At 39.1% G+C, this 25,383-nt stretch overlaps 1 protein-coding gene across 1 annotated transcript in view; it reads right to left on the bottom strand.

The window, feature by feature from the left end:
* The window catches only part of CALD1 (caldesmon 1), a 187,371-nt gene that overhangs the window by 92,061 nt on the left and 69,927 nt on the right, over positions 1–25,383 (bottom strand). The window contains exon 3 of the mRNA XM_077139546.1: positions 4,035–4,146. Coding sequence (XP_076995661.1) covers positions 4,035–4,105 — 71 coding nt within the window. The 5' untranslated portion in view covers positions 4,106–4,146. The remainder of the gene's footprint in view (positions 1–4,034; positions 4,147–25,383) is intronic.

Genomic DNA, 25,383 nt, shown 5'->3' with positions numbered 1-25,383 from the left:
AAGAAAAGGTCTAGAGTTAAAGGAAGAGGGACTTGCCCAGGGTCTTATATGTCCTTTGGCTTCAGATCAAAATCATGGATTTTAAAAGGCCCTTGATTTCTTCAGATCAAAACCATGACTTTAGAAGTCCCTTGATTTCTAGTTCTGACCATCTGTTTTCTGTATATGCCATGAACTTTCCCATCAAAGTTGACTGGAACATAAAGCCTAACCTTCACAATTCTCATGAATGATCAGATTCTACAAAATCCTGAAGGTAAGCATGGATTTACTTACCAACTCCCAGAATAACAGAACTGAAAGGTTCTTCTTGAAACATGAAAAGGTAAATTTATAATGAAATACTTCTCTCAAAGAAAAAGAAAAGGAAACATGGAATACAGTATCCTAAAAGAATTGATACAGACAGAAATATAAGTTAAACTGGGTTAGCATTCATTTGTTTCAGGTTATTAAGGGTTGCTAACTAAGCTTGAGTTAGTACACCCATTTAAAGGCTCACCTGGAAGGGAGACAAATATTTCCACACAAGCAGAACATTGGAAAGAAAGGGCTATGTGTAGCTGTGTGCTTAATTGATAGGCAAAGTCCTGGACCTGAAGAAACCTAATCTATTCACTCCAATTACAGTATGCCTCTAATAAATTATTGCCATCATTTCCCTCATTGATTCCCTGACTCTCCATTCATATAGAATGCAAAGAAGCCAAACATACTGATTTAGCCTGATGCCCAATGTCTATACCCTCATTCCTGGTTCCTCTAATTCCAACTCTGCGAGGCCTGCTCCTACACTCAGCCTTGATCTACTCTCTGATTCTGCTGTGCTTTGGTTTCCTGGCATACCATAAAGTACATAAAGGCAGAAACCAAGTCTCTTTATTCTCGCCATTATTTACCCCATGCCTAGCACAGACTCTGAAATCTCATTGGTACTTAACAAATATTGATGGGTGAAGAGAGTTTGTACGCTTTCAGGAGAACCTGAGGCCAAATAATACATTAAAAGACAAAGTAAAGGTATGATCCTTCCAGCCTGAGCACTGCTTACAAGGCTGTCATGTCCACGCAACATCAGTGCCCCAGGCTTTCCCTGGTTCTTCCCAATCTCCCTGATTTTTTTGTTTCCTTTGATGGTTATTATTTCATCTTTATGATCCCTCACTTTTTCTATACTTGCTTTCTTAAGAATGTCACTCACTCTCTTCTACCTTCAACTTTGGAATTATCACATCTATAATGAATATGTCCAAATTTACTTTTCTAATAATAATTTATATGCTTTTCTGTAATAGGTTGAAATTTTCTACCTCCAAATGCCTGGAAGAGAACTCCATTTGGATGTGATTTCTGAAACTGAGATTAAAACCTCCCCCAAAGAATAAAACCCTTCCTAGCTTTCACATTTGGAACAATGCAAAGACTTTCCTTCCAGCTCCTCAATCTTAAATTCTTTGTAGCTGTCTTTGAATTTTTCCCTCTCCTGAAAGATTTGCTAATACTCCCTCTCATAATGACTCTCGTGTTTGGTTTTTCTTTATTTCCATATTCACCACTCTAATTCAGGCCCTTAATTTCCATATACATAATGCCAACTGTTCCAGTCCTGATATCCTCAAACTTTAGTCCACTGTGGATAAACTTCTCAAACATACTTCCATCACACGTGGCTCCCCAGATCAGTCCACTTTCCTTTCATACCAAGTAGAAACACCCAAGATGTGCAAGTCCAATAGAAATACCAAGAAAGTGCAGGTTCATGGCTCATTCTTCCCCAAGCACTCAGTGAGCTTCTTGGCCTGGGCTTCGTGTTTCCTTCCGCCCCTGGGCTTTTGCTGGTGTCATTCTGTCACCTAGACAGGCCTTCTTTACTTCCCCTGTGACTTACCACCTCCAAGAAGCTCTTCCTGATTTGTTTCATTGCAGGATGATCACTGTTTTCCCTTCTCTTGACATTAATGTTTAGTTCTGTCTATATTACCATGTTGTTTCTTACTTTTTTAGCTAATGAAAATGGTTAAAATAGAGAGCTGACTATGTGCCAGGTACTGGGCCGGGTCATTCATGAAGGTCATCTTAATCATCACAACATCCACACAAGTTCTATAGCTATTGTGCATATTCTACAAACGAGGAAACTCTGATAAGGAGAGAAGTCGCTCACTCATGGCCACACAGCTCATAATGGCAGAACCAGGATTTAAACCCACAGAGCCCAGGTACTGTGAATTGTGCTGTGCATGTGTGTGCATAGGAAGTCTACAAATGACCAGCCTACTCTGGCCAAGCTAATAAAAGGCAGTAATTTATCTTCTTTTATGTGTTCTATATAGTTACGAGGACCATAGTGCCCAAACTACTTTTTTTACTATAGGTGTAGGTTACCAGTTCTCTACTTCTGGATCACTAAGGGAGAAGTTTGTCTCCCTTTTGTCCTGTGTTATGTGATTGCTCTGAGGAAAAAATGGATTGATTTTAAGATTATTGTTTAACATTTTTTTCTTCCTGTGAATGCCTAAGCTCCTTTTGACAACATCTGAATTAAGTCACATCAAGTGCCAATGACCTTTGCTCTGAGGTCTAAAATTTTTAAATATGCTTTTATGCTTGTCCCTCATATGCCACTTCCTTATTTCCCCAACCTGTCCTAAAGCCGCAGCAAGGAGGTCTACACAACACAACAGCTTTCAAACAGATTCAGAATCTCACTTGATATATTCTGCTGCTATAAGCCTTTATTATGCAGATTTCTGGATTTAGACGCTGTGCCAGTTTGAAGCTATTATGTACCCCCAGAAAAGCCATGTTTTAAGCCTGATCCAAGCTTGTAGGGGCAGCTGTTTCTTTTAATCCTGATTCAATATTATAGGGTGGAGCTTTTGATTAGATTATCTCCACAGAGATGTGACATGCCCAATTGTGGATGTGACCTTTTGACTAGATGGAGATGTGACTCTGCCCTTTCAAGGTGGGTCTTGATTAGTTTACTGTAATCCCTTAAAAAGTGAAACAGTTTAAAGAAACCTCAGAACTGACACAGATGCAGATGTGGAAACTTGGAGGGCAATTGCTTCAGAGCTGACAGAGCCAAAGAGATACCCACATGTTTGGAGATACAGGGCCCAGTGGATGTCACCATGTGCCTTCCCAGGAGATGCTAAGCAAGCCAGAACCCAGAGTTGTGTCCTGAAGATGCTAAATGAAGGCCCACAGATGCCAACTGAGGAACCCCCAGAGGAAATACAGGCTGAAAGCAATGGAGCCCAGGAACAAGGGACCAGCAGATAATAGCCACATGCCTTCCCAGCTGACAGAGGTATCCCAGACACATCAGCCTTCCTTGAATTAAGGTATCTTTCCCTGGATGTCTTAGTTTGGACATTTTTATAGGCTTAGAACTGTAAACTTGCAACTCATTAAATTCCTTTTTTAAAAGCTGTTCCATTTCTGGCATATTGTATTCCAGTAGCTTAACAAACTAATACAGATGCTTTTCTAACAAGAATAAAATTTGTCATAAGGTCCATCTGTGGCTGATTACCTTTACTCCTTTAGACTGAAGACTTCCATTTCCTAAATGGTTTCAATAGTCAAAATTTGGCATTTTTCTGTCATTTCAATATCATAAGTACTATTCTAACCTTTATTTACACAATGCTTTTGTCATTTAAAGTTCCAAAACAAATGCACCGATTAAATACAACTATTTGACTTCTCAAATCTGTTTTGAGATGTTTGTTTGCTTTTTTGAAAAAACAGAATTTGGGCAGGCCACGGTGGCTCAGCGTCAGAGTTCTCACCTGCCATGCCGGAGACCCGGGTTCGATTCCCGGTGCCTGCCTAGGCAAAAAAAAGCAGAATTCAGAGTCTGAATTAGTAGTTAGGAAAATTTTTCTCAACTACTCTTGCAAATAATTTTGTATGCATTACAGCAGCATTTGGCCCTACAGAGTGATGAACGTTTTGAGGCCTGAAACCAACATTGTGAATAACCTAATAGCAGAATAGAAATACTTTTCAACCTGGGTCCTTACCTTTCTGCTTCCAGACGCATCTCTTCCCTCTTTTGCCTCCTAAGTTCTCTGCGACGTTCAAAATCATCCATGGTGTGGTTTTAGGTCTAGGGAGACCAGATACTGTCTGGATCTGAAGTGGGGAGGGGAGGAGAAATCAATATCAGAGCGGAGTCAGGGTATTATTTCCTACATGAATTGTTCTAACATCCAGCATTTTTCCTGATTCTAAGAAACAGCACTTTGAAAGACTGATAAGGTAGCCTGTGATCAATTTTTGACTCCTGAGCGGAGTTCTTTATGTGTTAAATTCAGTTTCATTGATAAAACTATTAGAGACAAATAAGTAAGATCCCAGGATTGAAGTAAAAACCAAAGAAAAAACTTAGGAAAGAGAGAGAGAGGTTTTGAAGACCTGAAATATTAGTGGAATCACGTGAGAGCTACTGAATGATTTTATTCTTTGTAACTTGTTTAACCTCAGAAAAAAGGCACAGAAAAGTGAACAAAGAGAGGACAAGAGAGCAAGAGTGCAAGAAAGAATAAAAAAGAAAAAGAACTGTGGCAAGAAAAGGAATATGTAGGAATTAAGAGAGAAGTGAAAGAGATGATTAAAATAATATGAATATCTAGGTATAATTTGCATGTTTTTCAAAATATTAATATCAGGATGATAATACAGCCTGTAGTAATAAGACCATGAATAAACATAATGAAGCAACATTTTAAAAAGTAGTTAACTTATAATCAAACTGTTTTCAGAGCTCAAGTGTCCCGGCTCTCTGTAAATATAAGCCAACTATTTTGCCCAGTCCTACCTCCTCCGTGATAGTTTTAAACCCGGAAAGATTTCCCCTTTCCAGTTTTTCAAATGAGAATCCCTCTTCCCCTGCGTTTCTGTGCCATGAAGTCAAATATTCCAGAATTCCCCTGCAGCCCCCAAACCCAAAATGACTACCAGAAAAGGGGAAGCCGGACTCTTTTTGTCCTTGCTTTGTTTACAGAGCTGTCAGTGGTTAGTTAAACTCGGCCTGGAATCTGGCGTTTAAGGCCTGCTTCAAGATTGTTTCCTGTGTGGAGCGGGAGGCCTCCACTTCCTCTGGAATCCTAGACTCTCTGCTGCACTCAGATCACAAAAAAATATTTTCCAGCTCTTTCTGTGCACATGAGATGAGCCATTTGCCCTGTGTAACAAAAATAAGGAGCTGTACAAAACCCCAAGTTGTCACCTGATGGCCTCTTTTTGGAAGGGGCAAAAAGCAAAGCCTAGATTTTGAAGCCAGGTTCAGAAACCTTGAAATAAATAAATGGTCAGATTCTTAAATAAATGGCCAGATTCTTTTATTTTCAAGGTCTTTTTCTCCCCTTAAAACACACACACACACACACACACACACACACAAAACAAAAATAAAATCTCAACCCACAAAAACAAAACTATACAATGTTTGATTTTTCTCCCCTTCTTGTCCCTTAGGGTATTATTTATGCTGCTTATTACTCTTTAAAGGTTCAAAATTTTGTGTTTATTTGGGGTTCTTAAATTTTAAAGTGTTTTTCTATCTTACTCTTACAAATAGTCCTTTCCAAGACTTCCCTGGTAATGAAGAAAGAATCAGTTTCCTTTTTTATTGTTTCATCAACCATAAATGTATTTCTTTACATTTTGCAGCTTGATCTCTCCTTAATTATATGAATGAGAAAAATGATTTGAGAGTCTTTCTCTGAAAAACAGGCCCCCACTAGGAACACACGGGCATAGGTCTTGCTGTTGCAGGTGTTTGTAAAGACTGTGAACCGTGAGACCAGAACTCTGCTGCTGGAATGCTGGAGGGAGTGAGAGAGCAGTCTCTACTCTTTCCTTTCTTCAATCTCGTCTTTTGTTACATATAAATCCCCTCCTGAATAACTATAGCAACAGCAAACACAAATGGGAGAAAGAAGTCTGTCTGCAAGCAAACAAATTTTACTCTTCTTAATTTATCCAAGTAGCTTGGAGAGCATCCTCTGGGCTTCTGGTTCTTGCTCCTACCACCTCAAAGTTAAAAACAGTCATTCTGGCTGCTTGTCAGCAGCAGTGGTTATTTCCTCAGCCTGTGCCTCTGGTGGAGGTGCTAATGAGCAGTGAAATAAAGGTCTCCAAACAAGTAGAAGATGCACAAGGCTTGCAGGGCCTGGCAGTGTCCTGGAGCACCCCAAGGGCTGACTCAGTGTGTGGTCACTTTGGCTGACCACCCCCACTTGCTCTCTACCCACACAAATTATTTTCCTTTTCCTACTCCTCACCTTTTATGGCTTACTTGAGCACTTTTGTTTTGTTCTCAACCCAGAAAAACTCTACCTATATACTTAATTCTTCACTTAAATCCATGCTAAAGATTCATTACCTACTGATGTATCTCTTTTCAATATGCATTCTCATGTACTGGCTTTTCTTAAAACAGGACACACATATGCTATCATGATTAAGTGATAAATCAGGGGTGCTTCAGAGTTCAGATCACTTAACATGCTGCCCTCCCTTGGCTGATGATACAGGGAGCCCCTGGCCCAGGTGAATGGCAGTGACAAGATACGACAAGACCCGTATCCCTCACATGTATCTCACTACCACTTTAGGGCATCCCACACTTTCATCTCTTCCCTTTTTTTCCACCTCTTCCTCCTTTGGGGGCGGGAGCTGGGGAGTATTTATCAATATTTCTCTTGCCCTTTCTCTTTTTGACTTTTTTCTCTTTCTCTCTCACTTTCCTTTTTCTTCTTCATCTTTCTCTGTAAATTTGGAATTAAAGTATATTTATCTAATACAATTTATGATCCTTATCTTTACGTTTTAAAAAACTGACCTTAATTTCTGATGTGTATTTTTCAACCAAATAAATCAAATTATTATTGTTTTATGTTCACAAATCTCTTTTTTTATTTTTCCCTCTGTGGACATATGGCCCTCACTGTAGAGATATTTCCTGTGAGTCCTTTTAGGGACAGGATCGGTGGCAGATTAGAAGGTGTTTTGGGCATGTGCATGTGTGTTCATGCATGCATGGTGGGTAAAGGCCACTAAGACAGAAGAGAGAAGGCTGTGAGCAGGTAGCTTTCCTAACCAGCACTAGGCTATTGCGGTGGGGAGAGGCCGCGGTGGGGAGAGGCCACGGTGGAGAAAGCTGAGCCCTATCTATTTTCAGATCTGCAGGGACTGAATAGTGAGGGTGAGGGCAGAGGAGGGGCATCCTTGGGATTTGGGGCTAATGCCAATTAGTGTTGGTCTTGGGATCCACCAGCAATAAAATCCATTGTCTCAGAGACACTGAATAAGCTAATGCAGATTCCAAATGTAATTCACATGTATTGAGTATTACCACATGCTGAGCCATTTTAAATACGTAGTCTTATTTTATCAAAAAATAACTCTGTGCGGTAGTGATTATAATCCCCATTTTACAGAGTGTCAAAGTTTGTGCTCTTAACCACTACAATATGCCTGGACTAAACCACTACTTCCCTCCAGGCACTGTTTTCCCCCTCAGGAACTAGGGAACAGTGCCCAGAGAAGTTCTGAGAGGACTATTGTCAGTGACTCCAATATAAATCACTGGATCGTATAAACTCATGTAAGGAGTGATTTTAAATTATTCTTCGCTCTTCAATTTTAAAGCAGTTCGGTGTAAATTGCAGAATTATAAGCCACAGGGGTCTCAATGAAATTAAACCTTGCAAATAATTATTGTGCTCCTAGTATTTTATCCTTAACTGCTTAGTAAGAATCAAAAACCAGGGCGATCACACTCTGGGCAGCATTGTTACATACTTTTGTTTGAGATTTGACAGTTTCTTCTCTTGTATCACGCCTTCCTCATTACCCTCTTCTCTCCTCTTATGCACTACATCCTGCTTGCCATCCCAACTATTTCTCTACTAAGGCAAGGCACCCTAGGCTTCCATTACTCATAACCTTTATTAGACAGATCCTTTCTGAGTGGTCATCAATTTGTACCCACTGAAAACGTCATGACCCAATACTTCAATGAAGCACCACAGAGGCCTCTTTATAATAGTCAATAAACATTTTATTGACATATCTGAGTTTCCTATTTCCCTGATCTAAATGTTTTGATTTCTAAGTCTGTTCTCTTCAAATTTTCTGATTTATAAATCATTAATCTTCCTTTCAAGTTGTTCATTGCATGGGTCACCCTAGATAAAAATCTTCTATTGCCTCTCAAATGTATCTTACAATTTTCTACCTCTGCACTTTCACTCGTGGTATTCTATTTGTCAGGATGAGCTCCCCTCTCCTTTTTGCTATCCATAATCTATTCAGTAGTGAAATTCTGGCTCATATTTCACCTCCTTCATCATGCCTTTCCTGAAGACCTCAGCTTGAAAGTGGTATCACTCTCCTTGAACATTTTTAATTCATTTCAGGAAGTTAATCATGTACTACAGGTCATCAATTGTTCTCTTTAACTATTATTTAAATATTTTATCGATTGTTTACTTTTCACATGTTTTGGTCTACAGGCCACATATGAATAGATACCATGTTTTAAAAACTCTCTTCATCACTGGTACATAGTAGACATTCAGGAATTGGGAGCTGATTTGAACCTTGGATTTTTATTCTAGCTTTTACCATTCTGAGTATCGTGGAAAATGTTGTTCAAGGTGATTCATATTTCTATACTTTCTTAACTGATCAGTGTTTACACAGTAGATCAAAGACCTTGCTTATACACTATATATATGAATCTCAAAAGTTATATAAAGCCACTTTTGCAGTAGTTACACAGTAACTCTGGCAGAGTTTTCTTCCTGAACTGTAGAAATGAACTTTTGTCCTTTAAAAAAAAATTCAATTTATCAACCTGCTTTTCTCTTTTCTGAACTGAATGATTCATTTGGGACTCAAAAGCCAAATAAACACATGCACTCTAACACACAGTCTGGACTTAACTTTAGCTCAACCTTCACCATCTTGTTCCAAAAATCTGTGCAACTTAAAAAAAAAAAAAAAAATACGTGCAGTCACCCAGACACATTTCTCAAGACCAGCAATGTAGAAACGCATTAATAGGACAAACCTGAGTGTTTTGTTTTCTCAAGTTATTTATTTTCTCCAACCAGTGGAATCCAAAATACTAAGCCCTACTATGAGCAGAAAAACTGGTTATAGCCTGATTTTTCTCTCCTTCATCATTCAGTCTTTCATTATGGCTTTTTCACTATTATTTATTTTTCCATTTGCAAAGCAGGAGAACTGACAAGGTTAATAAAGCCAATGTATTTGTGCTGCCACTTCCACTTCAATGCAGAATCTTGGCATTTTGGACATGTGAAATGGTGTTGAATCTGTATATTGACTTCAACACTTGGGAAGTGTTGAGGGATATTGGGTAGCATCTTAAAATGTCATCACAAGTGATGCCACCTTTTTTGGAGCACTTTATATTTTACAAAACTCTATGGTTATCATTATTTGATCCTTCAAAGTAAGAAGAGAGGATTCATCCCCGCTTAAAGAAAGGAACTGAGAGATAGAGTTTTGGCAGTAGTTCATGAAACCACAGCAAAGCCCTGGAAAACCAGGACTAGCATTTAGACTAATTTCTACATTAACCTGAAAATCTTCTTGGAAAAGTAAGAAGTGAAAATTTGGAACACAGTTCCTTTTCTGCCCTTTGCAAGAATTGAAATACCATTTCTTGGCAAACTCAATGAGAATTAGACTGAAAGACACAGGTAAATACCAAATCAAAATAGGCTTCTGCTCCTGTTGTTCTCCTAGCATCTAGTGAGGAGTAAATTACATGTGTATGAGCCCTAAGCTAAAGATAGAAATTCTCCCACAACCTGAGTCCATGTGGGAAAAAAATGCCTATCTTTGTTAAGAAATGTATTAATGTATTTTCTAAATGTGTATCTCATAACAGAAGCTAACACAGACGTGGTGAGGATGGAGTACCAGTTCCCTTAGAACTATCCAACCATGGGTAAATCTGCTGATAAAGTGTGAACACTGATTACTGGAAATAATCAGGTAGAGGTAAGATGACCCTCTTTTGGGCTAAAGTAAAAAAAATTTATGATTTCAAGGTTGCACTGTCAGTATGGTAGCCACTAGTCACATATAGTGATTTCAATTTAAATTACTTTGAATTAAATAAAATTAAAAATTCAGTTCTAAGTGTTCAATAGTCACAAGCAGCTAGTAGTTACCATATACAACAGTGTGGAGAACATTTCCATTAACACAGAAAGTTCTGTTGGACAGCCCTGCCACAAAGTCTTCTAACTCCCAAGATGAAATGATTGAACTGTTATGAAATAATGTTATGAACTTCAGGAACATGAAGAGGTAGAAGACACAGTCTCCTCCTTCAAAGACCTTACAATTTCATATAGGAGATGTAATAGATATGGCTATTCATGGGTGTGGTGCTGCAGGTCAGCCTCTCAAAGCATGGAAGTGGGTCTTTAATTCTTTCCTCAGTATCTGCTTTGCTCTCTCTCATGGAAGGTCTTTTAGATGTGGACAATTTTGCTGTGACAGGGCACTTGTTACTGAAAAAGTGAAATGTTTGAAAAATGCAAAAGAAGTTGAGATACTTCCTGAAGAAATATCACACTTCAAATTGAGTAACAAAGTCTGCTCTAAAGCCCAAGAGTTGTTATTTGCAGCAAAAAAAAAAGCCAGAAGCCATGCATCTTTACCAATTTTAGACATGGAGTATAGCTCAGCATTATTTACATGATAGTAGTTTTCCTTATGCATGACTCTCTGGCCTTGGTGGGCCACTCAGCTATAAAAATATCAGCAACAAAGGTATCTGCTCTTGTGATTGATTTTTTCAACTAATATTTCCAGTTTAGTGATCAAAAATTAGAACCAGAACCTTAACCAGCTGCGTGCTAATACAAGGCAGAATTAAAATCCATTTACACTACAGGAAAAAATTCAAAGGTGTTCCCTATGGGTACTGTGTGAATACAATATTCTTGTACATGGAGGATCAGGGACTAATTATTCTCCTCTGAATTATTCAATTTTTCTTTGTCATGATTATCAAATGTTTCTATTGTATTCTTGGGTCTTGAAGCAAGTTGAAAACTATCTTCTAGGAGTTTATAATCCAAGATGAAAAGTTTGAAACTAAAATAAGGGACACAATGGATAATCCAAGAACACATAATTTAAACATATAAGTCAACCCATAAATTAAGTAATAAATTAAAAAGTGCCTGTACTATTTCCTTCTTCCTCACATGAGTTATTTAGATAGCCATTTCACCGGTTTGGTGGTTTGGAGATATCTGGACATTTTTTTCAGGTAAGAAATGTCTCAGGTGAATACCAGTTTAATACCAGCACAAGAACGTAGGATCTCTGAACCACTTACTGACCTAAGTGTGCACTGAGCTGTATTATATTTCTATTGAAGCATGTAGGCTATAACTTGTATTTTAATTACAAATTACATATCTGTCTTCCCCAGAAAATTGTAACTTTCTTGAACACAAGGTCTCTCTCTATTGCTCATTTATGTGACCCCTCAAAATTCTTGTTTTAGTTTTCTCATCACTAAAGCAAATACCATACAATGGGTTGATTTAAACAACAGGAATTTATTGGCTCATGGTTTTGAGGCTAAGAGAAGTCCAAAACTGATGCATCAGCAAAGTGACACTTTCTCCCAGAACACTCTGTGTCCTGAGGCTGATTGCTGGCGATCTTTGATCCTTGGCTTTTCTTGGAAGTACACATGAAAATAAAAGCCTCTCCTGGTTTTTCCCTTCTCTTCTGGATTCCCTTAGTGATCAGCTTCTGGCTCCTCCCTCTGACCTTCACTCTCTCTCTGTGACTTTCCCTATAAGGTCTTCAGTAATAGAATTAAAATCCATACTGACTCAGTTGGGCTATACCTTGACTGAAGGAACCACATCAAAAGATCCCATTCACAAAAATTCACACCCGCAAGAATGGGCCAAGGCAAAGAATATATTTTTCTGAAGGACATATCTCCGAACTACTGCAGTCCACTCTCTAACTCCAAAACAACACATTCTTTCAGCATGCCAAATGCACTGATTCCATCACAACATCCCCAAAGCTTTAAGTCATTTCAGTAACAGTGTCAATTACAAAGTCTTGTCCAAATTGATTATGGGTATGGTTTGACCTGAACCACAATTCCCCTCTGTCTGAGGACCTGTGAAACCTAGAGAACAAGTTATCTTTTTCCAACATACAATGGAGAGACAGGCATAGGACAAACATTATCATTCCAGAAGGGAGAAATTGGAAGGAAAACTGGAGTCATGGATCCCAAACAATTCTAAAACCCAGCAGGGTAAATTCCATGGATTTCAAGGTCTGCAACTCATATATAGATTGCGGTTTTGTCCTCCAGAACTGATGGAGGAGCACTTAGAACTACCCCTTCTAAGTGCTGGCACAGTGGCTGGGCTCTTCCTGAGGACTGGGGTAAAGGGTCTGTCCTCTTCATGCATTGGGATTGTGACCAGTCTCTCCACAAATACAAAGACAAAGGCCCCATCAGCTAGCATTAGGGTGGTAGCCAGGATTGTTGGGTACACCAGGCCACAGCTGGCACAATCTTAAGCACTGGGGCAGCAGTACTTTCCCTGAATGATGGGATGCAAAGGGCAATCCCTCCAAATGCAGTGGTGAACTAGCCCTTTACAGACAATGGGTGTACCCACTCTCTTGGCCCTAGGAGATCTCTTTAGTCTAGACCCCAGCTTTCAGGGTTCTGCCCTTGAAGTCATTCTTCCTTTAATTCATCCCTTCTCTGTCCCCTTCAGTCCAGGCTCATAGTGGTTCTGCTCATACAAATTTCACAAAAAACCTTGTCAGTTTTGCATGCAGTTCACAGGGCTCCAAACCATCAAATAAAAAGATTTCCCATAGATTCTCCCTGGATAACTATACTCAAATCCTGAATTCTACTGAAATGACTGACTGGATCCATGCTCAGTTAAACCCTCATGTGGAGTTTTATTCTCTGGGGACTCACTTTCAGAAGTTCAGGAAGGTTCCTGATAGTGCTTCTTCTGGCCTTAGTTTCATGTCACACTACCTGGATAGACTCAGAATTTTCCAAACAAACAACTTTTGGTTTCGTTATGCTTAAGAGTTCATTTCTCAGCTTATCCCTTTCTTCTCATATTTCACTATAAGCTGTAAGAAGAAACAAGCTGCACCTTTCACACTTAGCTTGGAAATCTCTTTACGTAAATATCCAAGTTCATCACTTTTAAGTTCTGCTTTCCATCTGGCATCAGAACTCAATATTGCCAAGTTCCCTGGTATTTTATAACAAGAATCACTTTTTCTCAAGTTTCCAATGACACATTCATTATTTCTTTCTCAGGCCTAATTGGAAGTACCTTCATCATCCATATTTCTACCAACAATCTCTTCAAAACAATCTATACTTTTTTCCTCTCGATTCTTCCAGCCTCTACACAGTACCCAATTCCAAAGCTATTTCCACATTTTAGTGGAAATAGCAATAGCAGCATATTATTTTCTATTTTCCACTGCCAAACTGTTTTCATTTCCTTATTGCTAAAGCAACTACCAGGCAATGGGTTGGCTTCAACACCAGGAATTTATTGGCTCACAGTTATGAGGCTAGGAAAAGTCAAATCAAGGCATCATCAAAGCAATACTTCCCCTAGAAAACTGTTGCATTCAGAGGCTATTCCCTGGCAATCCTTGGTTCATGGCTTTTCTGTCACATGGCAATATATATAGCACCTTCTCATGGCTTCTCCCTTCTTATCCAAGTTCTATTGATGTTCAGCTTCTAACTGCTCCCTGTGGTTTTCTCTCTTCCTTGACCTTCCCTTTAAGGTCTTCAGTAATAGAATTAAGACATATCCCTACTCAATTGGGTCATACCTTAACTGAACTGACTTCAGCAAAAGGTCCTATTTACAAGAGATTATACCCATAAGAATGGACCAAGTCTGAGAACATGTTTTTTTGGGATATATAGCTCCAAACCACAATAGTTCTGAACAAAATATTTTTGTTATAATCAGCACTCGGGTCACACTTGTTGAATTGGAATGATTCTCAGGACATGAGTTACTCATTGGACTTAATTGATAAATAGAAGAACTTGGTTCAAACATTCTCAAAAGCCCACTTCTCAAGTTGAGCTCTCAGTAATCTTAAGAAGGGGAGTAGTTCACTATGGAACTCTATTTCATATTTTGATTTGTATTTGTGGCTATGTGGCTATTTTCTTCTAGTGGAAAAGAATTTTGTCTCAGAAAGAAATTCTTGTGTCAAGAAGAGGGTTATTTGGCATTTGTAACAAAGAGAATATATTTGTTCTGGGACATTTAAAGAGAAAGAATTAGAAAAAAGACATGATGAGTAAGAAGAGAGTAATAAGGGTTGAGCTGAAGCACTCCAAACTTCCATGGCCTTTGGAGATTCCTTGCCACTCCTCCATCATAATTAGAAAACACTGACATTCAGAACAGATTTAAATGCTTCCATCAGTTGAAAAAAAAAAAGCGTTGCCTGATTTTGCTCTCTAACCATGCTCAGTAATTAGAAACATAAGGCACAGATCTGGATGTTTGCTTGGGAACCTACCCTTCCTAGGCCTGATGTCACTACCCATTGGCTACAGGACTTTTATCTTCTCTCACCATCTCTCTTTGGAGCACCACCCCAAATCACAGGAAGAGTGTGAGGAATGCCTTAGGCATTCCTGGCAAAACTTGAGACCTCAGGAACCTTTTCAGACCCTAAAATACAAGGATGTAACCCCTCGCCTTCCTGAACCTCTGTATATCCCTGTTGCTTTTGGATGACAGTAGTTCAAGTATGGTGAGCTGAGTGTTCAACAAAAGAATCAAAAGGAGGACATTTGTGACAATTAGCGTGAAATGACATCTTTGTGACAACTAGCTTGTAATGACATCCTTGTTTGGTTCTGAGGACAAGAAAGCTGTTTGATAACTGATTCTATTGTTCATCAGACTCTTCCTGGAAAATCTGTACATTGTAAAATGTAGCATAAGAATACAATCTAAGAAGCAGCAGCAGCTTTTCACTTTCGACAAATTCACAAAGTTTTTAAAAGGAAAAAATGCTTATAATCAAGGACGTCAATCCAACAGTTATCTTGCCTGTCAAATTAAAACATGTGGAAACCACCTGCTAAGCATCTTGAAAAATGATACCTTCCTGTTTTTCTAACTGGCCTAAAATATCTTTGGAGCACATTTGCATTTCCCAGTTTTTCACACTTAAAACAGTGCTGTCCACACTATGTTTAAAGATGACTAAGCAATTTTGTATTAAGTAACCAAAGCGAGTCTTGCCAATTTTAGAATAATTAGGTTTCTACAGCCTAATATAAACAGTTCCAAGAACTACATGTGGCCTACCAAAAGTATATATTACAAGTAGTCAACACCGCAGCCAGTTGGCAGATGGAGCGACCTATTAAAGTAGAATTGCTCAGAATTTAGAATATTATTTTTCTTTTCTCCCCTTATTTTTTTCTGCATCCAACTTTGTTTCATTGGGAATGTTTTCAAGTATACAAGAGCAAGAGACTATTGTGGAATTGCACCCCTTGTAAATGAATGCGCATTTCTCTTGAGATCCTTTGGAACTTAATAAATCATTCGCTTTTCAACCCTGTGTACGCAGGCAGCCAAAACAAAATGGAGCGTATGAATCGTCTTGTCCCCGCTCAAGTTCATATTTTGCTTGATCATGAGAAAGGTGTAAAGTGACCACTAGACGAGTGAATGTGCACATTAAGCCATATGCCAGCCAAATACCCAAATCATCTTCTTTCTGACCACAGGTGGTTGGACTGTGGTCAGGTTTACCAGGTTGCTTTGTTAGCCAGTATTTAGTGCTAATAAGGCTAAAGTCATAGGTTTAACTTCACCAGGAATGAGTTTACTACTTGAGAAAAATATTCTAAATTTTGCCATGTGCAAAAGTTCTATTAGTCTAGCCAGCTATATGGCAGATATAGGCTGACAACTTTAAGCTGAGGAAATGTAAATGGTTAGATTAACCCATCCCACCATGACCTTTCTTAGCCTGTATGGACAAATGCAATAAGTGCATCATCACACAAAAGCCCCCTGCATATTCAACTGCATTATAAGCCCTATCATGTCATTTTATTTTATTTAAATTTAGATAAAATCGAGAGTGGTTGAGGCTATACAGATGATCATCACAATGAAAAAAAATCACTAAAATATTCCACAAATATTTATAAAAGTGTCATTCATGTACGAGCACCTTGCTCAGTGTGGCTTGTAAGCTATGAACATGACTACCCTGCCTTTATGATATTTATAGTCTGATGGTGGAGACAGAAGATAAACAAATAAAACTCAAATTGGGATAAGGGCTAGGAAGGAAAAAAAGTAGGCTGCTATGAATTACAGGATGACCTAATGGTTTTCTTTGGGTCGGAATAAGACATAGGCAGTAACAGATTTTTTGAACAGGAATGATTTTAATATACATACAGACATGTATTCTTGAAAAGAACATAAATGTATAAGACCAGAGTTTGTATTCCGTCAACAAATAACTATGACACTTGTTCTGTGCTATCTGCATAACATCTGCGTTCTTCTAGGTGCTGATAATAAAACTCCCTTGCTCTATTTCTTTCTCCTAAAAAAGCGGGTTATAAGTAGAATAGCTGCTCAGGCTTGTGAATAGTGGATTATCCTCACCACCTTTCTTTCCCACTTCAGAAGCTGTGTGAGTAATATAAAAATAATGATTTCTCAGATGCTGCCTGCCAGAATGTATTCAGATACAGGGAATCTACTTACAACATTAACTTTACGTGACTAAGGTAGGAGGTGTGGATGAGTGCCTCTTTCTAGACACGGTGGCGTCATAAGCCTTTAAAAACTAAAGGCATATTCCTCACCCACCATCAGGCAGAAATTTGCTGATTTAAATGAAGCCGGTCCATTTTGCTTTCCAAACTTTGTTTCATGATTCCAAGAAACAAACAGTCCATAATGAATTTATCCCAGTGGCAGAACATCATACAACCAGCTTTTCCACTTTGAATACCACAAACAGACCTTTTATTTGTTGACCTACAACAGCCCCTGGCCATTCATGAAAACAAGATGTTCTCTTGCTGCTTTTTAAGTTAAACAGCTTTAAGTCAGGGTCTCAGCCGAATTTCAAAAACAGATGTTATATAGCAAAAAAAGTAGACGTGACCCCAGCAATGAGAGGTTATTACACTTGAACTTGAATATTCTTCCTTAGCAGGAGGAGCCATCAACAATGCCTTCAACTGAAAGCAGGAGTAACCCAATCCAATGACTCCTTGTGGGTATAGGAAGCTATAGTGCATCCATGTCACTTGATTTTGGGAATAAGCATGATGGTGAGAGCTGGTGACTGGGAGATTTAAGAGCATTGGTTTTGAAGGGATTAGTAAGGAAGGATGAAGTTTCCCACACACACCACCATCCTGCCTCTCCGCAGACACCCAAAGCCCTCCATGAAATGGTTTCCCTCATCCTCCTTCACAGCCAAGCTAAACTCCTTAGCCCTCATTTCTGCCTCTGAGCTTTTGTCCCTGCTTGCTCTTCCCCAGGATTGAAGTGCCCTCCACTCCTGCAAAGTTTAACTCAAAATCCTATCTTCTTTGTGAAGTCTTCCCTAAGTCTTTAACACAGAATCATGTTCTCTTTCAACTTCCACAGCACTGTTGGCATTGTTCTTTTAGGTGATCAATCCTAAGGCTTTGTTACCCAAATATTTTACAGCTTCTTTTCTCTAGGGCAAGTCTGAAACTGCTTAGTGCAGGGCCTAGCTCTCCTTTCATATCTCCTTGCAGTGCTGAGCATTTTGCTACACTATTATGGATGCATGGAATATTAGCTGAATTGAATTTCTTGAAAAGCTTCTGGCCTGAGAGTCCAAGTCCCAACTAGTGCCATCGTTATGGCAATTCATGCTGTTTGCCAAATGTTTCTGTTTTATCCCTTCCGGGCACATTATAGAATTGTACTTGCTGGCCCCCTTGTGGTTAGCGGGGCCAAGGGACTAGTTCTGGCGAAGTGAGTTGTGCTCAGAAGTATCATGCCACTTCTGGGATAGAGCGTTTACTTGCTGATGAGATTTCTTTTCCTTCTCTTCTTTCAGAGATTTCTTTTTCAGAGATTTCTTTTCCTTCCACACTGATGACAAACAATATTTTTAGATACTGGCTGGTAGCTGGGTCCTTGGATGAGGATGACAATGATGTGGAACAGCCTATCCTGGGTTAGTAAGAAAGCATAAGTGACAGACCAGCTCTTGCTACTTAAGACACTGAGAATGGGAGTTATTTCTGACCCTAGCATTACAGCCTTGGTCAACTTAGTCCATAATGAAAAGATTTTCTGACATTAGGTAGTGTACAACTCTGCTCCTAAGGCAGTCCATTAGGAACTATAGCAACTTAAGTTATTTTTCTATTTCCCTTCTGTGACTTCTAGTGTAGAAATGGGATGAGTTAGTTAATCAGAATGCTGTTCCCAGGCAGAGCATCAGGGAGTGGAAGTAGCTCATGCTTCATTGGTCATTGGCCCCATCTCTTTCTACTCTGCTGCCCCACAGAACTACCACTAACTGTCAGAGTGTTCAAGTATTAGGTATTGTTCATGTATTAGGTATTCCTTCATTTATAGCAGTGATGGAAAAACCAAATGCTTTTGTGGGCCAACAAGAAGGGGGAATGGTGGCCTTATGGGGAAGTGGCCCCTAAGAGCACCCAAATCCAAGTTTTTAGCAAGAAAACACATTAGCAAGTTAGCTTGGGCTGCCCCAATTTATTTGTAATTATTTATTATAATAAAATAACTATAATAATTCATTATTAGTTGACCACGGGCCAGGTTTGGCACTATGAGGAGTTTCAAGGATGAATCCACAAATGAAACCACATTAAAGTCTAGATGGAGTTTATATATTTAACAAACAGTTATGTAGCACTTACTATATCAAAGACTGTTCTAAGAAGGTTACAAATAGAAACTGAAATCATTATAACAAATCTTATGCTCCCCATTTTACAGATAGAAAGATTAAGGCCCAGAGAAGGCTGAGTATAAGGACATGGAGCTTATAAATGGTAGAGCTAAAATATATATCCAGGCAGCCTGGCCCCAAAGCCATGCCTTTAATCACTGTGCTCTCTGTTATATCTCACAAAACACACTAACTAGATAAGACAAAGGAGACTGGCAAGAACCTCAAGGATGAAATGACCATGTGATTGCCTACAAGGATTTATCCTCCTCTACAAGTGCTCCTAATGAGGCGCTATTTCCTGCCAGGATTTGGTCTGTTTGCTGTTAGGTTGAATTAATATTCGATGTTTATTAATGAAATAGAAAAGAATCTCCTGTTTATGTTCTATTGTACTTTGGAAAACTGATTTATTGTTTTAGGTAAGTGGGGTCTACTTTAGAAAATAAATTGAATCCATTCTAGAGCCTTAAAAAAATAAATTGCAACACTTCACACTTTGACCACTTCTTTGCTTTATTCGCTTAGTAAGCTTTAGGCATGAATCATCAAGTGTTATCTGTTTGTGACAATCTCAAGGTGGATCTAGGTTTTATGGCAGCTGAATATCATTTGGGAGGCCTTCACATTATTAATAAAGAGAATACAATATTAAATATAAATAGGTATGGGGTGGTGGCAATGACCGATGCTAGTGAGAGGCCCTGGAGCTTAAAGTAAATCTACTTCTGGTCTCTCACCTTTGATTTTTATAAGCATGCCATAAAAATATCATAGCACACTTACTTTGCTTATAATTTTCAATTAATTTGAAATTACAGTTATGTTTTTAAAAATTTCTTCATGAAAAGCAGAGTTTAGGAAACAAATAATGTAGGGGTCAATTATTTGTCATTTGGTGATTTGCAGAAAAGTGGAATCACAAATGTAGCCTATGCATTGCAGTGTTTTGTTTATAAACCACAGAATTAAGTATTTTAGGTGGAGGAAAGAGGAGAGCAATTTAAAATACTATGACTCTCTTGCAAGATGAGGCCAATCAAAACCAACAAGTATCAGAAATCACAATTCACATCAATGTAAATATATGTATTGGATAAATAGTATGAAGTCCACTTTATAGGTAAGTATAAAGGAACACTAGAATTATTAATATAAGGCAGCACCTAAGATAGCATCCAGGATGGAGAAGGTCCCTGTTAAATGGCTTACTTAATGAAAGGCTAGACAGGTATGTTTGAGGAGCAAGACAGAGGAGAGATTATGTTAATGGGTGGCCACAGTTCTCCCCCATCAATCCCAATTTACAATTGCATCTCTTATTTCTACACCATTAGCTAGTACTTTGGCAGAGGCAGTTATATATGTCTCCAGAATCTCTCATTATAACCATTGTATTTATATTTATACACTTGGTAATTCTGCGATGAAATCCAACTCAAAATCATGGGTAGAGTGCACTTATGGGATAAGTTCATTGAAGAACCTAGGGAAAGTATATATAGAAGAGTTCCTTCCCTAAGGCCCAACATGTGTTTGCATTCACTCCCCCTCTACATCCTCTGGATAGTTTCCCCAAACTCAGGATGCCCCATCCCACGATATATCATTTTTGGTTATTAAGTAACAGGACAATATTAATGTTGGCCTTCTCCATTCCTCTTTAACAAAGGGTTTTCAGCCAAAGACATTAAACTAGTCAACTGCTTTTTTCCCCTGTCAGTGAAACAGCCAGCATCCTGAAATCACAGTTCATTTGTACCACATTGGCGTGAATATTCAGACTCCATTTGTCTCCAACTCTGTGAGGCTGGTGTTAGAGTGAATGATGGACATTTTGTTTTGAATTAGCAAAAGGAGAAGAAAAAGAAACCCAAGTAATGAGTTTGGCCTGAAATATCTGTTTTGGGGAATGCAGCTTTGCCTTTTTCCTCTAGTAAAAACAAATTTTAAAAAATCTAGATTTAATTTGGCATAAAGCAGAATCTGGGATTCAGAGTATAGTGAAAGGAAAATGCCTCAGGTTTCTTTTTTCAAGATTGAGAGTTTATTCTACTTAAATCCTACCAGAGTACTGTTGCATGGAGTAGCGCAAGATTTTCTTGTTGAACATCTTTTTTGAACTTTTTTCAAAAAGTTTTGTTGAACTTCCCAAAGGAGAATTTGAAAGCAGCTGTTTGTGTCCCTTAACTATACAAATCTGACCACAGTTAGAACCTCAGGTGAAACTTTTAATTGTTTGGATTCAAAGCGAAACGTACGTACGTAGCACAGTCATTCTTTTCTCTTTACTGTGTACTCACTCAATGCTTTCTGGAACAAAAGGATTGAACGCTTTGCATTATTTTTTTCCTCCCTGCTACGTGTGCCCCCCATCTCAGTTCTGTCTACATGGTCAAATTCTGTGTTAGGCAGAAAACTGTACCCCCATGGGGGGTGCCTCTCTAAGCCAGGGAATCTTTATCACTTGCAACATCTGCATGTGGTGATGTCAAACTGTCCTCTTATCCTCCTTACCATGAAGGTTTCCTTTCCCATGAAGGTCGTGGGAATCTGTGCCCCCAGTATGCCCTCAAACCTTAACCAAATTTGAGTTATGCCCAGGCTCATCAGGCATCTCCCTCTTTATTCTCTATGACAAGGACCCTGAGGGCTATCTCCTTGAGGTGGGGCTCCGGAGGAGTGGATGTAAGATCTCCACATATAAGTCTAGATCTAGAGCCACTAACAGGAATCTATGGAAAGAATCTTAGTTTAAGAAAGACCCCTTTCGATGCCACCATAATAAGTTTGGGCATGCTTGAATCTGAACTCAGCAGGAGACTGAGCACTTCATCAAAAGTGTCCAGGGAGGCTTGTTCTGCAAACCTCAAGGAAGGAGGGTGATTAAAAAAAAAAAAAAGACTTTCTACTCCATCTGGAGCTTCAACTGACTCCAAAAATACTGGCCCACAGTGATTATAAAATCTCCCATTTATACTGTTCCACTGCTGGGTGCTTACAACTCAAATCACTTCTTTTACATGCTCATAGGAAAAATGTCTTTTGCTCCAAGTCCTTTAGGAGTAAAATTGACAGAAATTAATGAAACACAGTTAGGGAGGCAAAAATGCTGGCTACTGGCCATAATTCATTTGGAACATCCGAACTAGGCCATTCATGGATTCAAGAGCTATTTTCCCTTGCCTTCAAAATTTCTCCTCTCATTTTATATAAACAGCAATTTGAATACAGTTATTGGCTCAGGGGTCATCAATAATTTATACAGCTGTGAGAAAACTGGCGTATTTTTCCCAGTTACCCAAATAACACAAAGAGGAATATGTGGAAGTGGGCATATGAAAAAAATTGGCATCTCAAGGTCCATTTAAAAAATGGGGGGAGGGGGAAATGTAGAAAAGGAGGAGGAAGATTCCAGCCCTCTGATAACCTCTTTTACTAACAGTCAGAGACTCCAAAGAAAGATCAAAAGTTTCTGCTAAAGAGGGAGAACTAAGAGAGAGAGAGAAAAGGAAAGGAGAGGTCTTAAATGAAAAGATAAAACACTTTAAAAAATACAAGAGAAATGAATGAAAGCCCTCTAACTTGTCTTCTCCATCCTACCCTGTCCCTCCCCAGCCTTTTGTCTTGCACCACAGAGCAAATTAGGGAAATTCCGTCTTTGTGTGAAACTGGTCTTATCAGAAATTACCTTCGATGGTGGGAGAGTCGCTGTGTGAAGGGCAGCAGACACATGGCCTGGCCCATTCGTGCTCCACCAGCCCCCATTCTGGCCTGGCAATGAAATGCTAAAATACTGCCTATTTTAGGGAACAGGTAGAGTGGGGAGACAAGCGGGAGGCAATGGGTTAAGTAGGGAAAAGAGTGCAAAAGAGGCAGATTCTTTTCCCCCTCCAATTAGGTTTTTTACTGCTAAATAAGCTGATGTTTTTATGGCAACTGAGTCCTAGCCACCTGACTGAAAAACACTGCCTTCTGTCTCTTTGACACTGAAGAGTCTAGTCCTGCTCCCCACCCCACCCCACGGCCAGACTGATCAGCTCTGATTGGTGGACGAAGAAAATGGCCCAATAGCAAAGCGCTGCTGTTGTATGAGACCTCCTGTGCTGGCAGCAAGAGGGAACTACAGGTCAGCAAAACTAGAGGGGAGCAAAGTCAGGGAGGGAAAGCCCCACAGGGACTGCTTGGGGCATAGCCCTCAAAAGAGAGGGCAGAAGAAGAAACAAAATAGGTCTAAAGAAATAATGAGAGAGAAATTACATTAGCTAATAGACACATTCTCAGGAATCCTCATTAGAACCTACCTTTGTGGGTAGGCTATCTCCTGCCATTTAATAGGAGAACTTTCTGTGTATCATTTCTGTTGGCATTTTTAAACCATTGCTCCTCTCTCTCCTCACAATCTTTCTGGATGTTCTCATTCACTGTCATGGTTTCAATCATTACGTGTAGGTTATGACTCTGAAAATCTCTAACTCTAGCTCTCACTGGGCTTCAGACTTACATATTCTTCCTTTGTTTTCTCTCACAAGCTTCGAACTCAGTAAGTCCCTATCTAAAGTCTTCATCCTTTTCCTCTCAGTTCCCCAAACAGCGGTCTCATGGAAGAGTGACCTTTTCTGGGGCATTGTCAGGCTATTTACTGTCTCTGGCCTCTCTGGGGAGAAAAGAAAGGTAAGTCTCCTGCCATCAACTAGTCACACCTTTCTCTCAGTCCTTTGCCCCTATTTTGACTTACTTCATCATTGGGCTGGGGCCGGGGGACATTAATAATTATCATTTGCAGTCAGTCTTCAAGCAAATAAAATGTAGATTCAGAGGCTGCAATGCATCATCTACCCAGACATTCAATCAGTCAGTCGTTCAACAAATATTGCCTGCTATGTGCAAAACCTCTTCTAGTGTTGTGAGAGATGTAGAAGGCACACTCTGCAATTTCTAAAATTGGATAACATCACAGGGAAATGAGAACCGAACACAAATAACTATAACACACTGTAGAAAAATGAAATACTGTGAAAGTGATGTAAATGCTAAGGGAGTTTAGGAGAGGAGGGATCAGTGGGAAATCCATATGCAATAAACTAAAAATCAGCATGTTAGAGAAAGAAAATGATGATGGAGGCAATGGATATAATCTTGAAGTAATAATTTACCTAGAAGCATGCAAATTTCCTGATACACTGTTCTTCCTACTGGCAAAATTGCAAATGAGTGGATTTCTTTTGATTTCTCCATGTTCTGCTTTCTGAAATCCCCTCTTTCTCCTCCCCAGGCAGTCTTTTTGCTGATGGAATTTCTCCCCACAAGTGAAGAGGATATTTTGAAGATGAAGGGTACTCCCTGTTGCCCCTGAAATCACCTAGGTTTGTGCAAAAATGAACTTATTTTCCCTGGAAAATCATCCCTTTATTTCCTCAAGTTATCAGCACTCTTCACTGGAAGTGATGACTTCATTATTGATAGTGATTGTTTTGTTTAGGACATCATATAAGCAGGAAAGAATAAAAATTAAAAATCATCTCCAGGAGGGGAATCATAAAACCCAGCCTAATGTGTAACCTGAATATCTGAGATGAATAGCCAAGTGAGGTATGAGGCTTTCATTTTAGTGGATGACATTGATTTTTCCTTGAGACAATTGTACAAAACAGGTACTTTGCACAAAGACTTCAGAAAAGTTTTGCCTATATTAATATTTGTAAGTTGATTATATTACATGACTTAAGGAAAATAATAATTTAGAGGAACCTGATACTAAATCTTTTTTTGCAATTAAATTTATTGTATCAATTCACTTTTTCATATGTTTGTTTTCTTAAAAACGGAATATACTTGCATTTGATATGTTGCAATGCTCTTACAATCATGCAAGACACTCTAAACTCCAGACATACTGATCAGTAATTGTTCTGTATATACATATATATCATGCTCCTAGTGGAATCTAGGAACATGCTGCTTTCTCAAGCTAGAATCTTCTACTATACTGAGTCTTCCTTAGATGCCACCTCCCTGGGAAGACCTCCAGTCTTCTCCCCAGGTCAGTTCTCTCAGATATCTAGGTGTTTGGGGACTAGTCCATTTTGGAACTTACCTAACTTCATTCCAACTGCCTGGTGCCTTCTCTGTGTCCTATCGTATACTGTAAACTTTGAAGGAAGGGCTATGCTGTTTTCATTTTTATATCTCCACTTCTTAGCACAGTACCTGTCCCATGATTAGGTGCTCAAATTATGACTACTGAATGACTGAATGGGTCCAAAAATGTTAATTCCGATACCCAGAGGCTAATGTATCTTG

The sequence above is a fragment of the Tamandua tetradactyla genome, chromosome 1 (assembly GCF_023851605.1).
Source record: "Tamandua tetradactyla isolate mTamTet1 chromosome 1, mTamTet1.pri, whole genome shotgun sequence".
NCBI lineage: Eukaryota > Metazoa > Chordata > Mammalia > Pilosa > Myrmecophagidae > Tamandua > Tamandua tetradactyla.
Note: the sequence above shows the minus strand (reverse complement) of the source record. Positions and strands in the feature narration are given on the sequence as shown.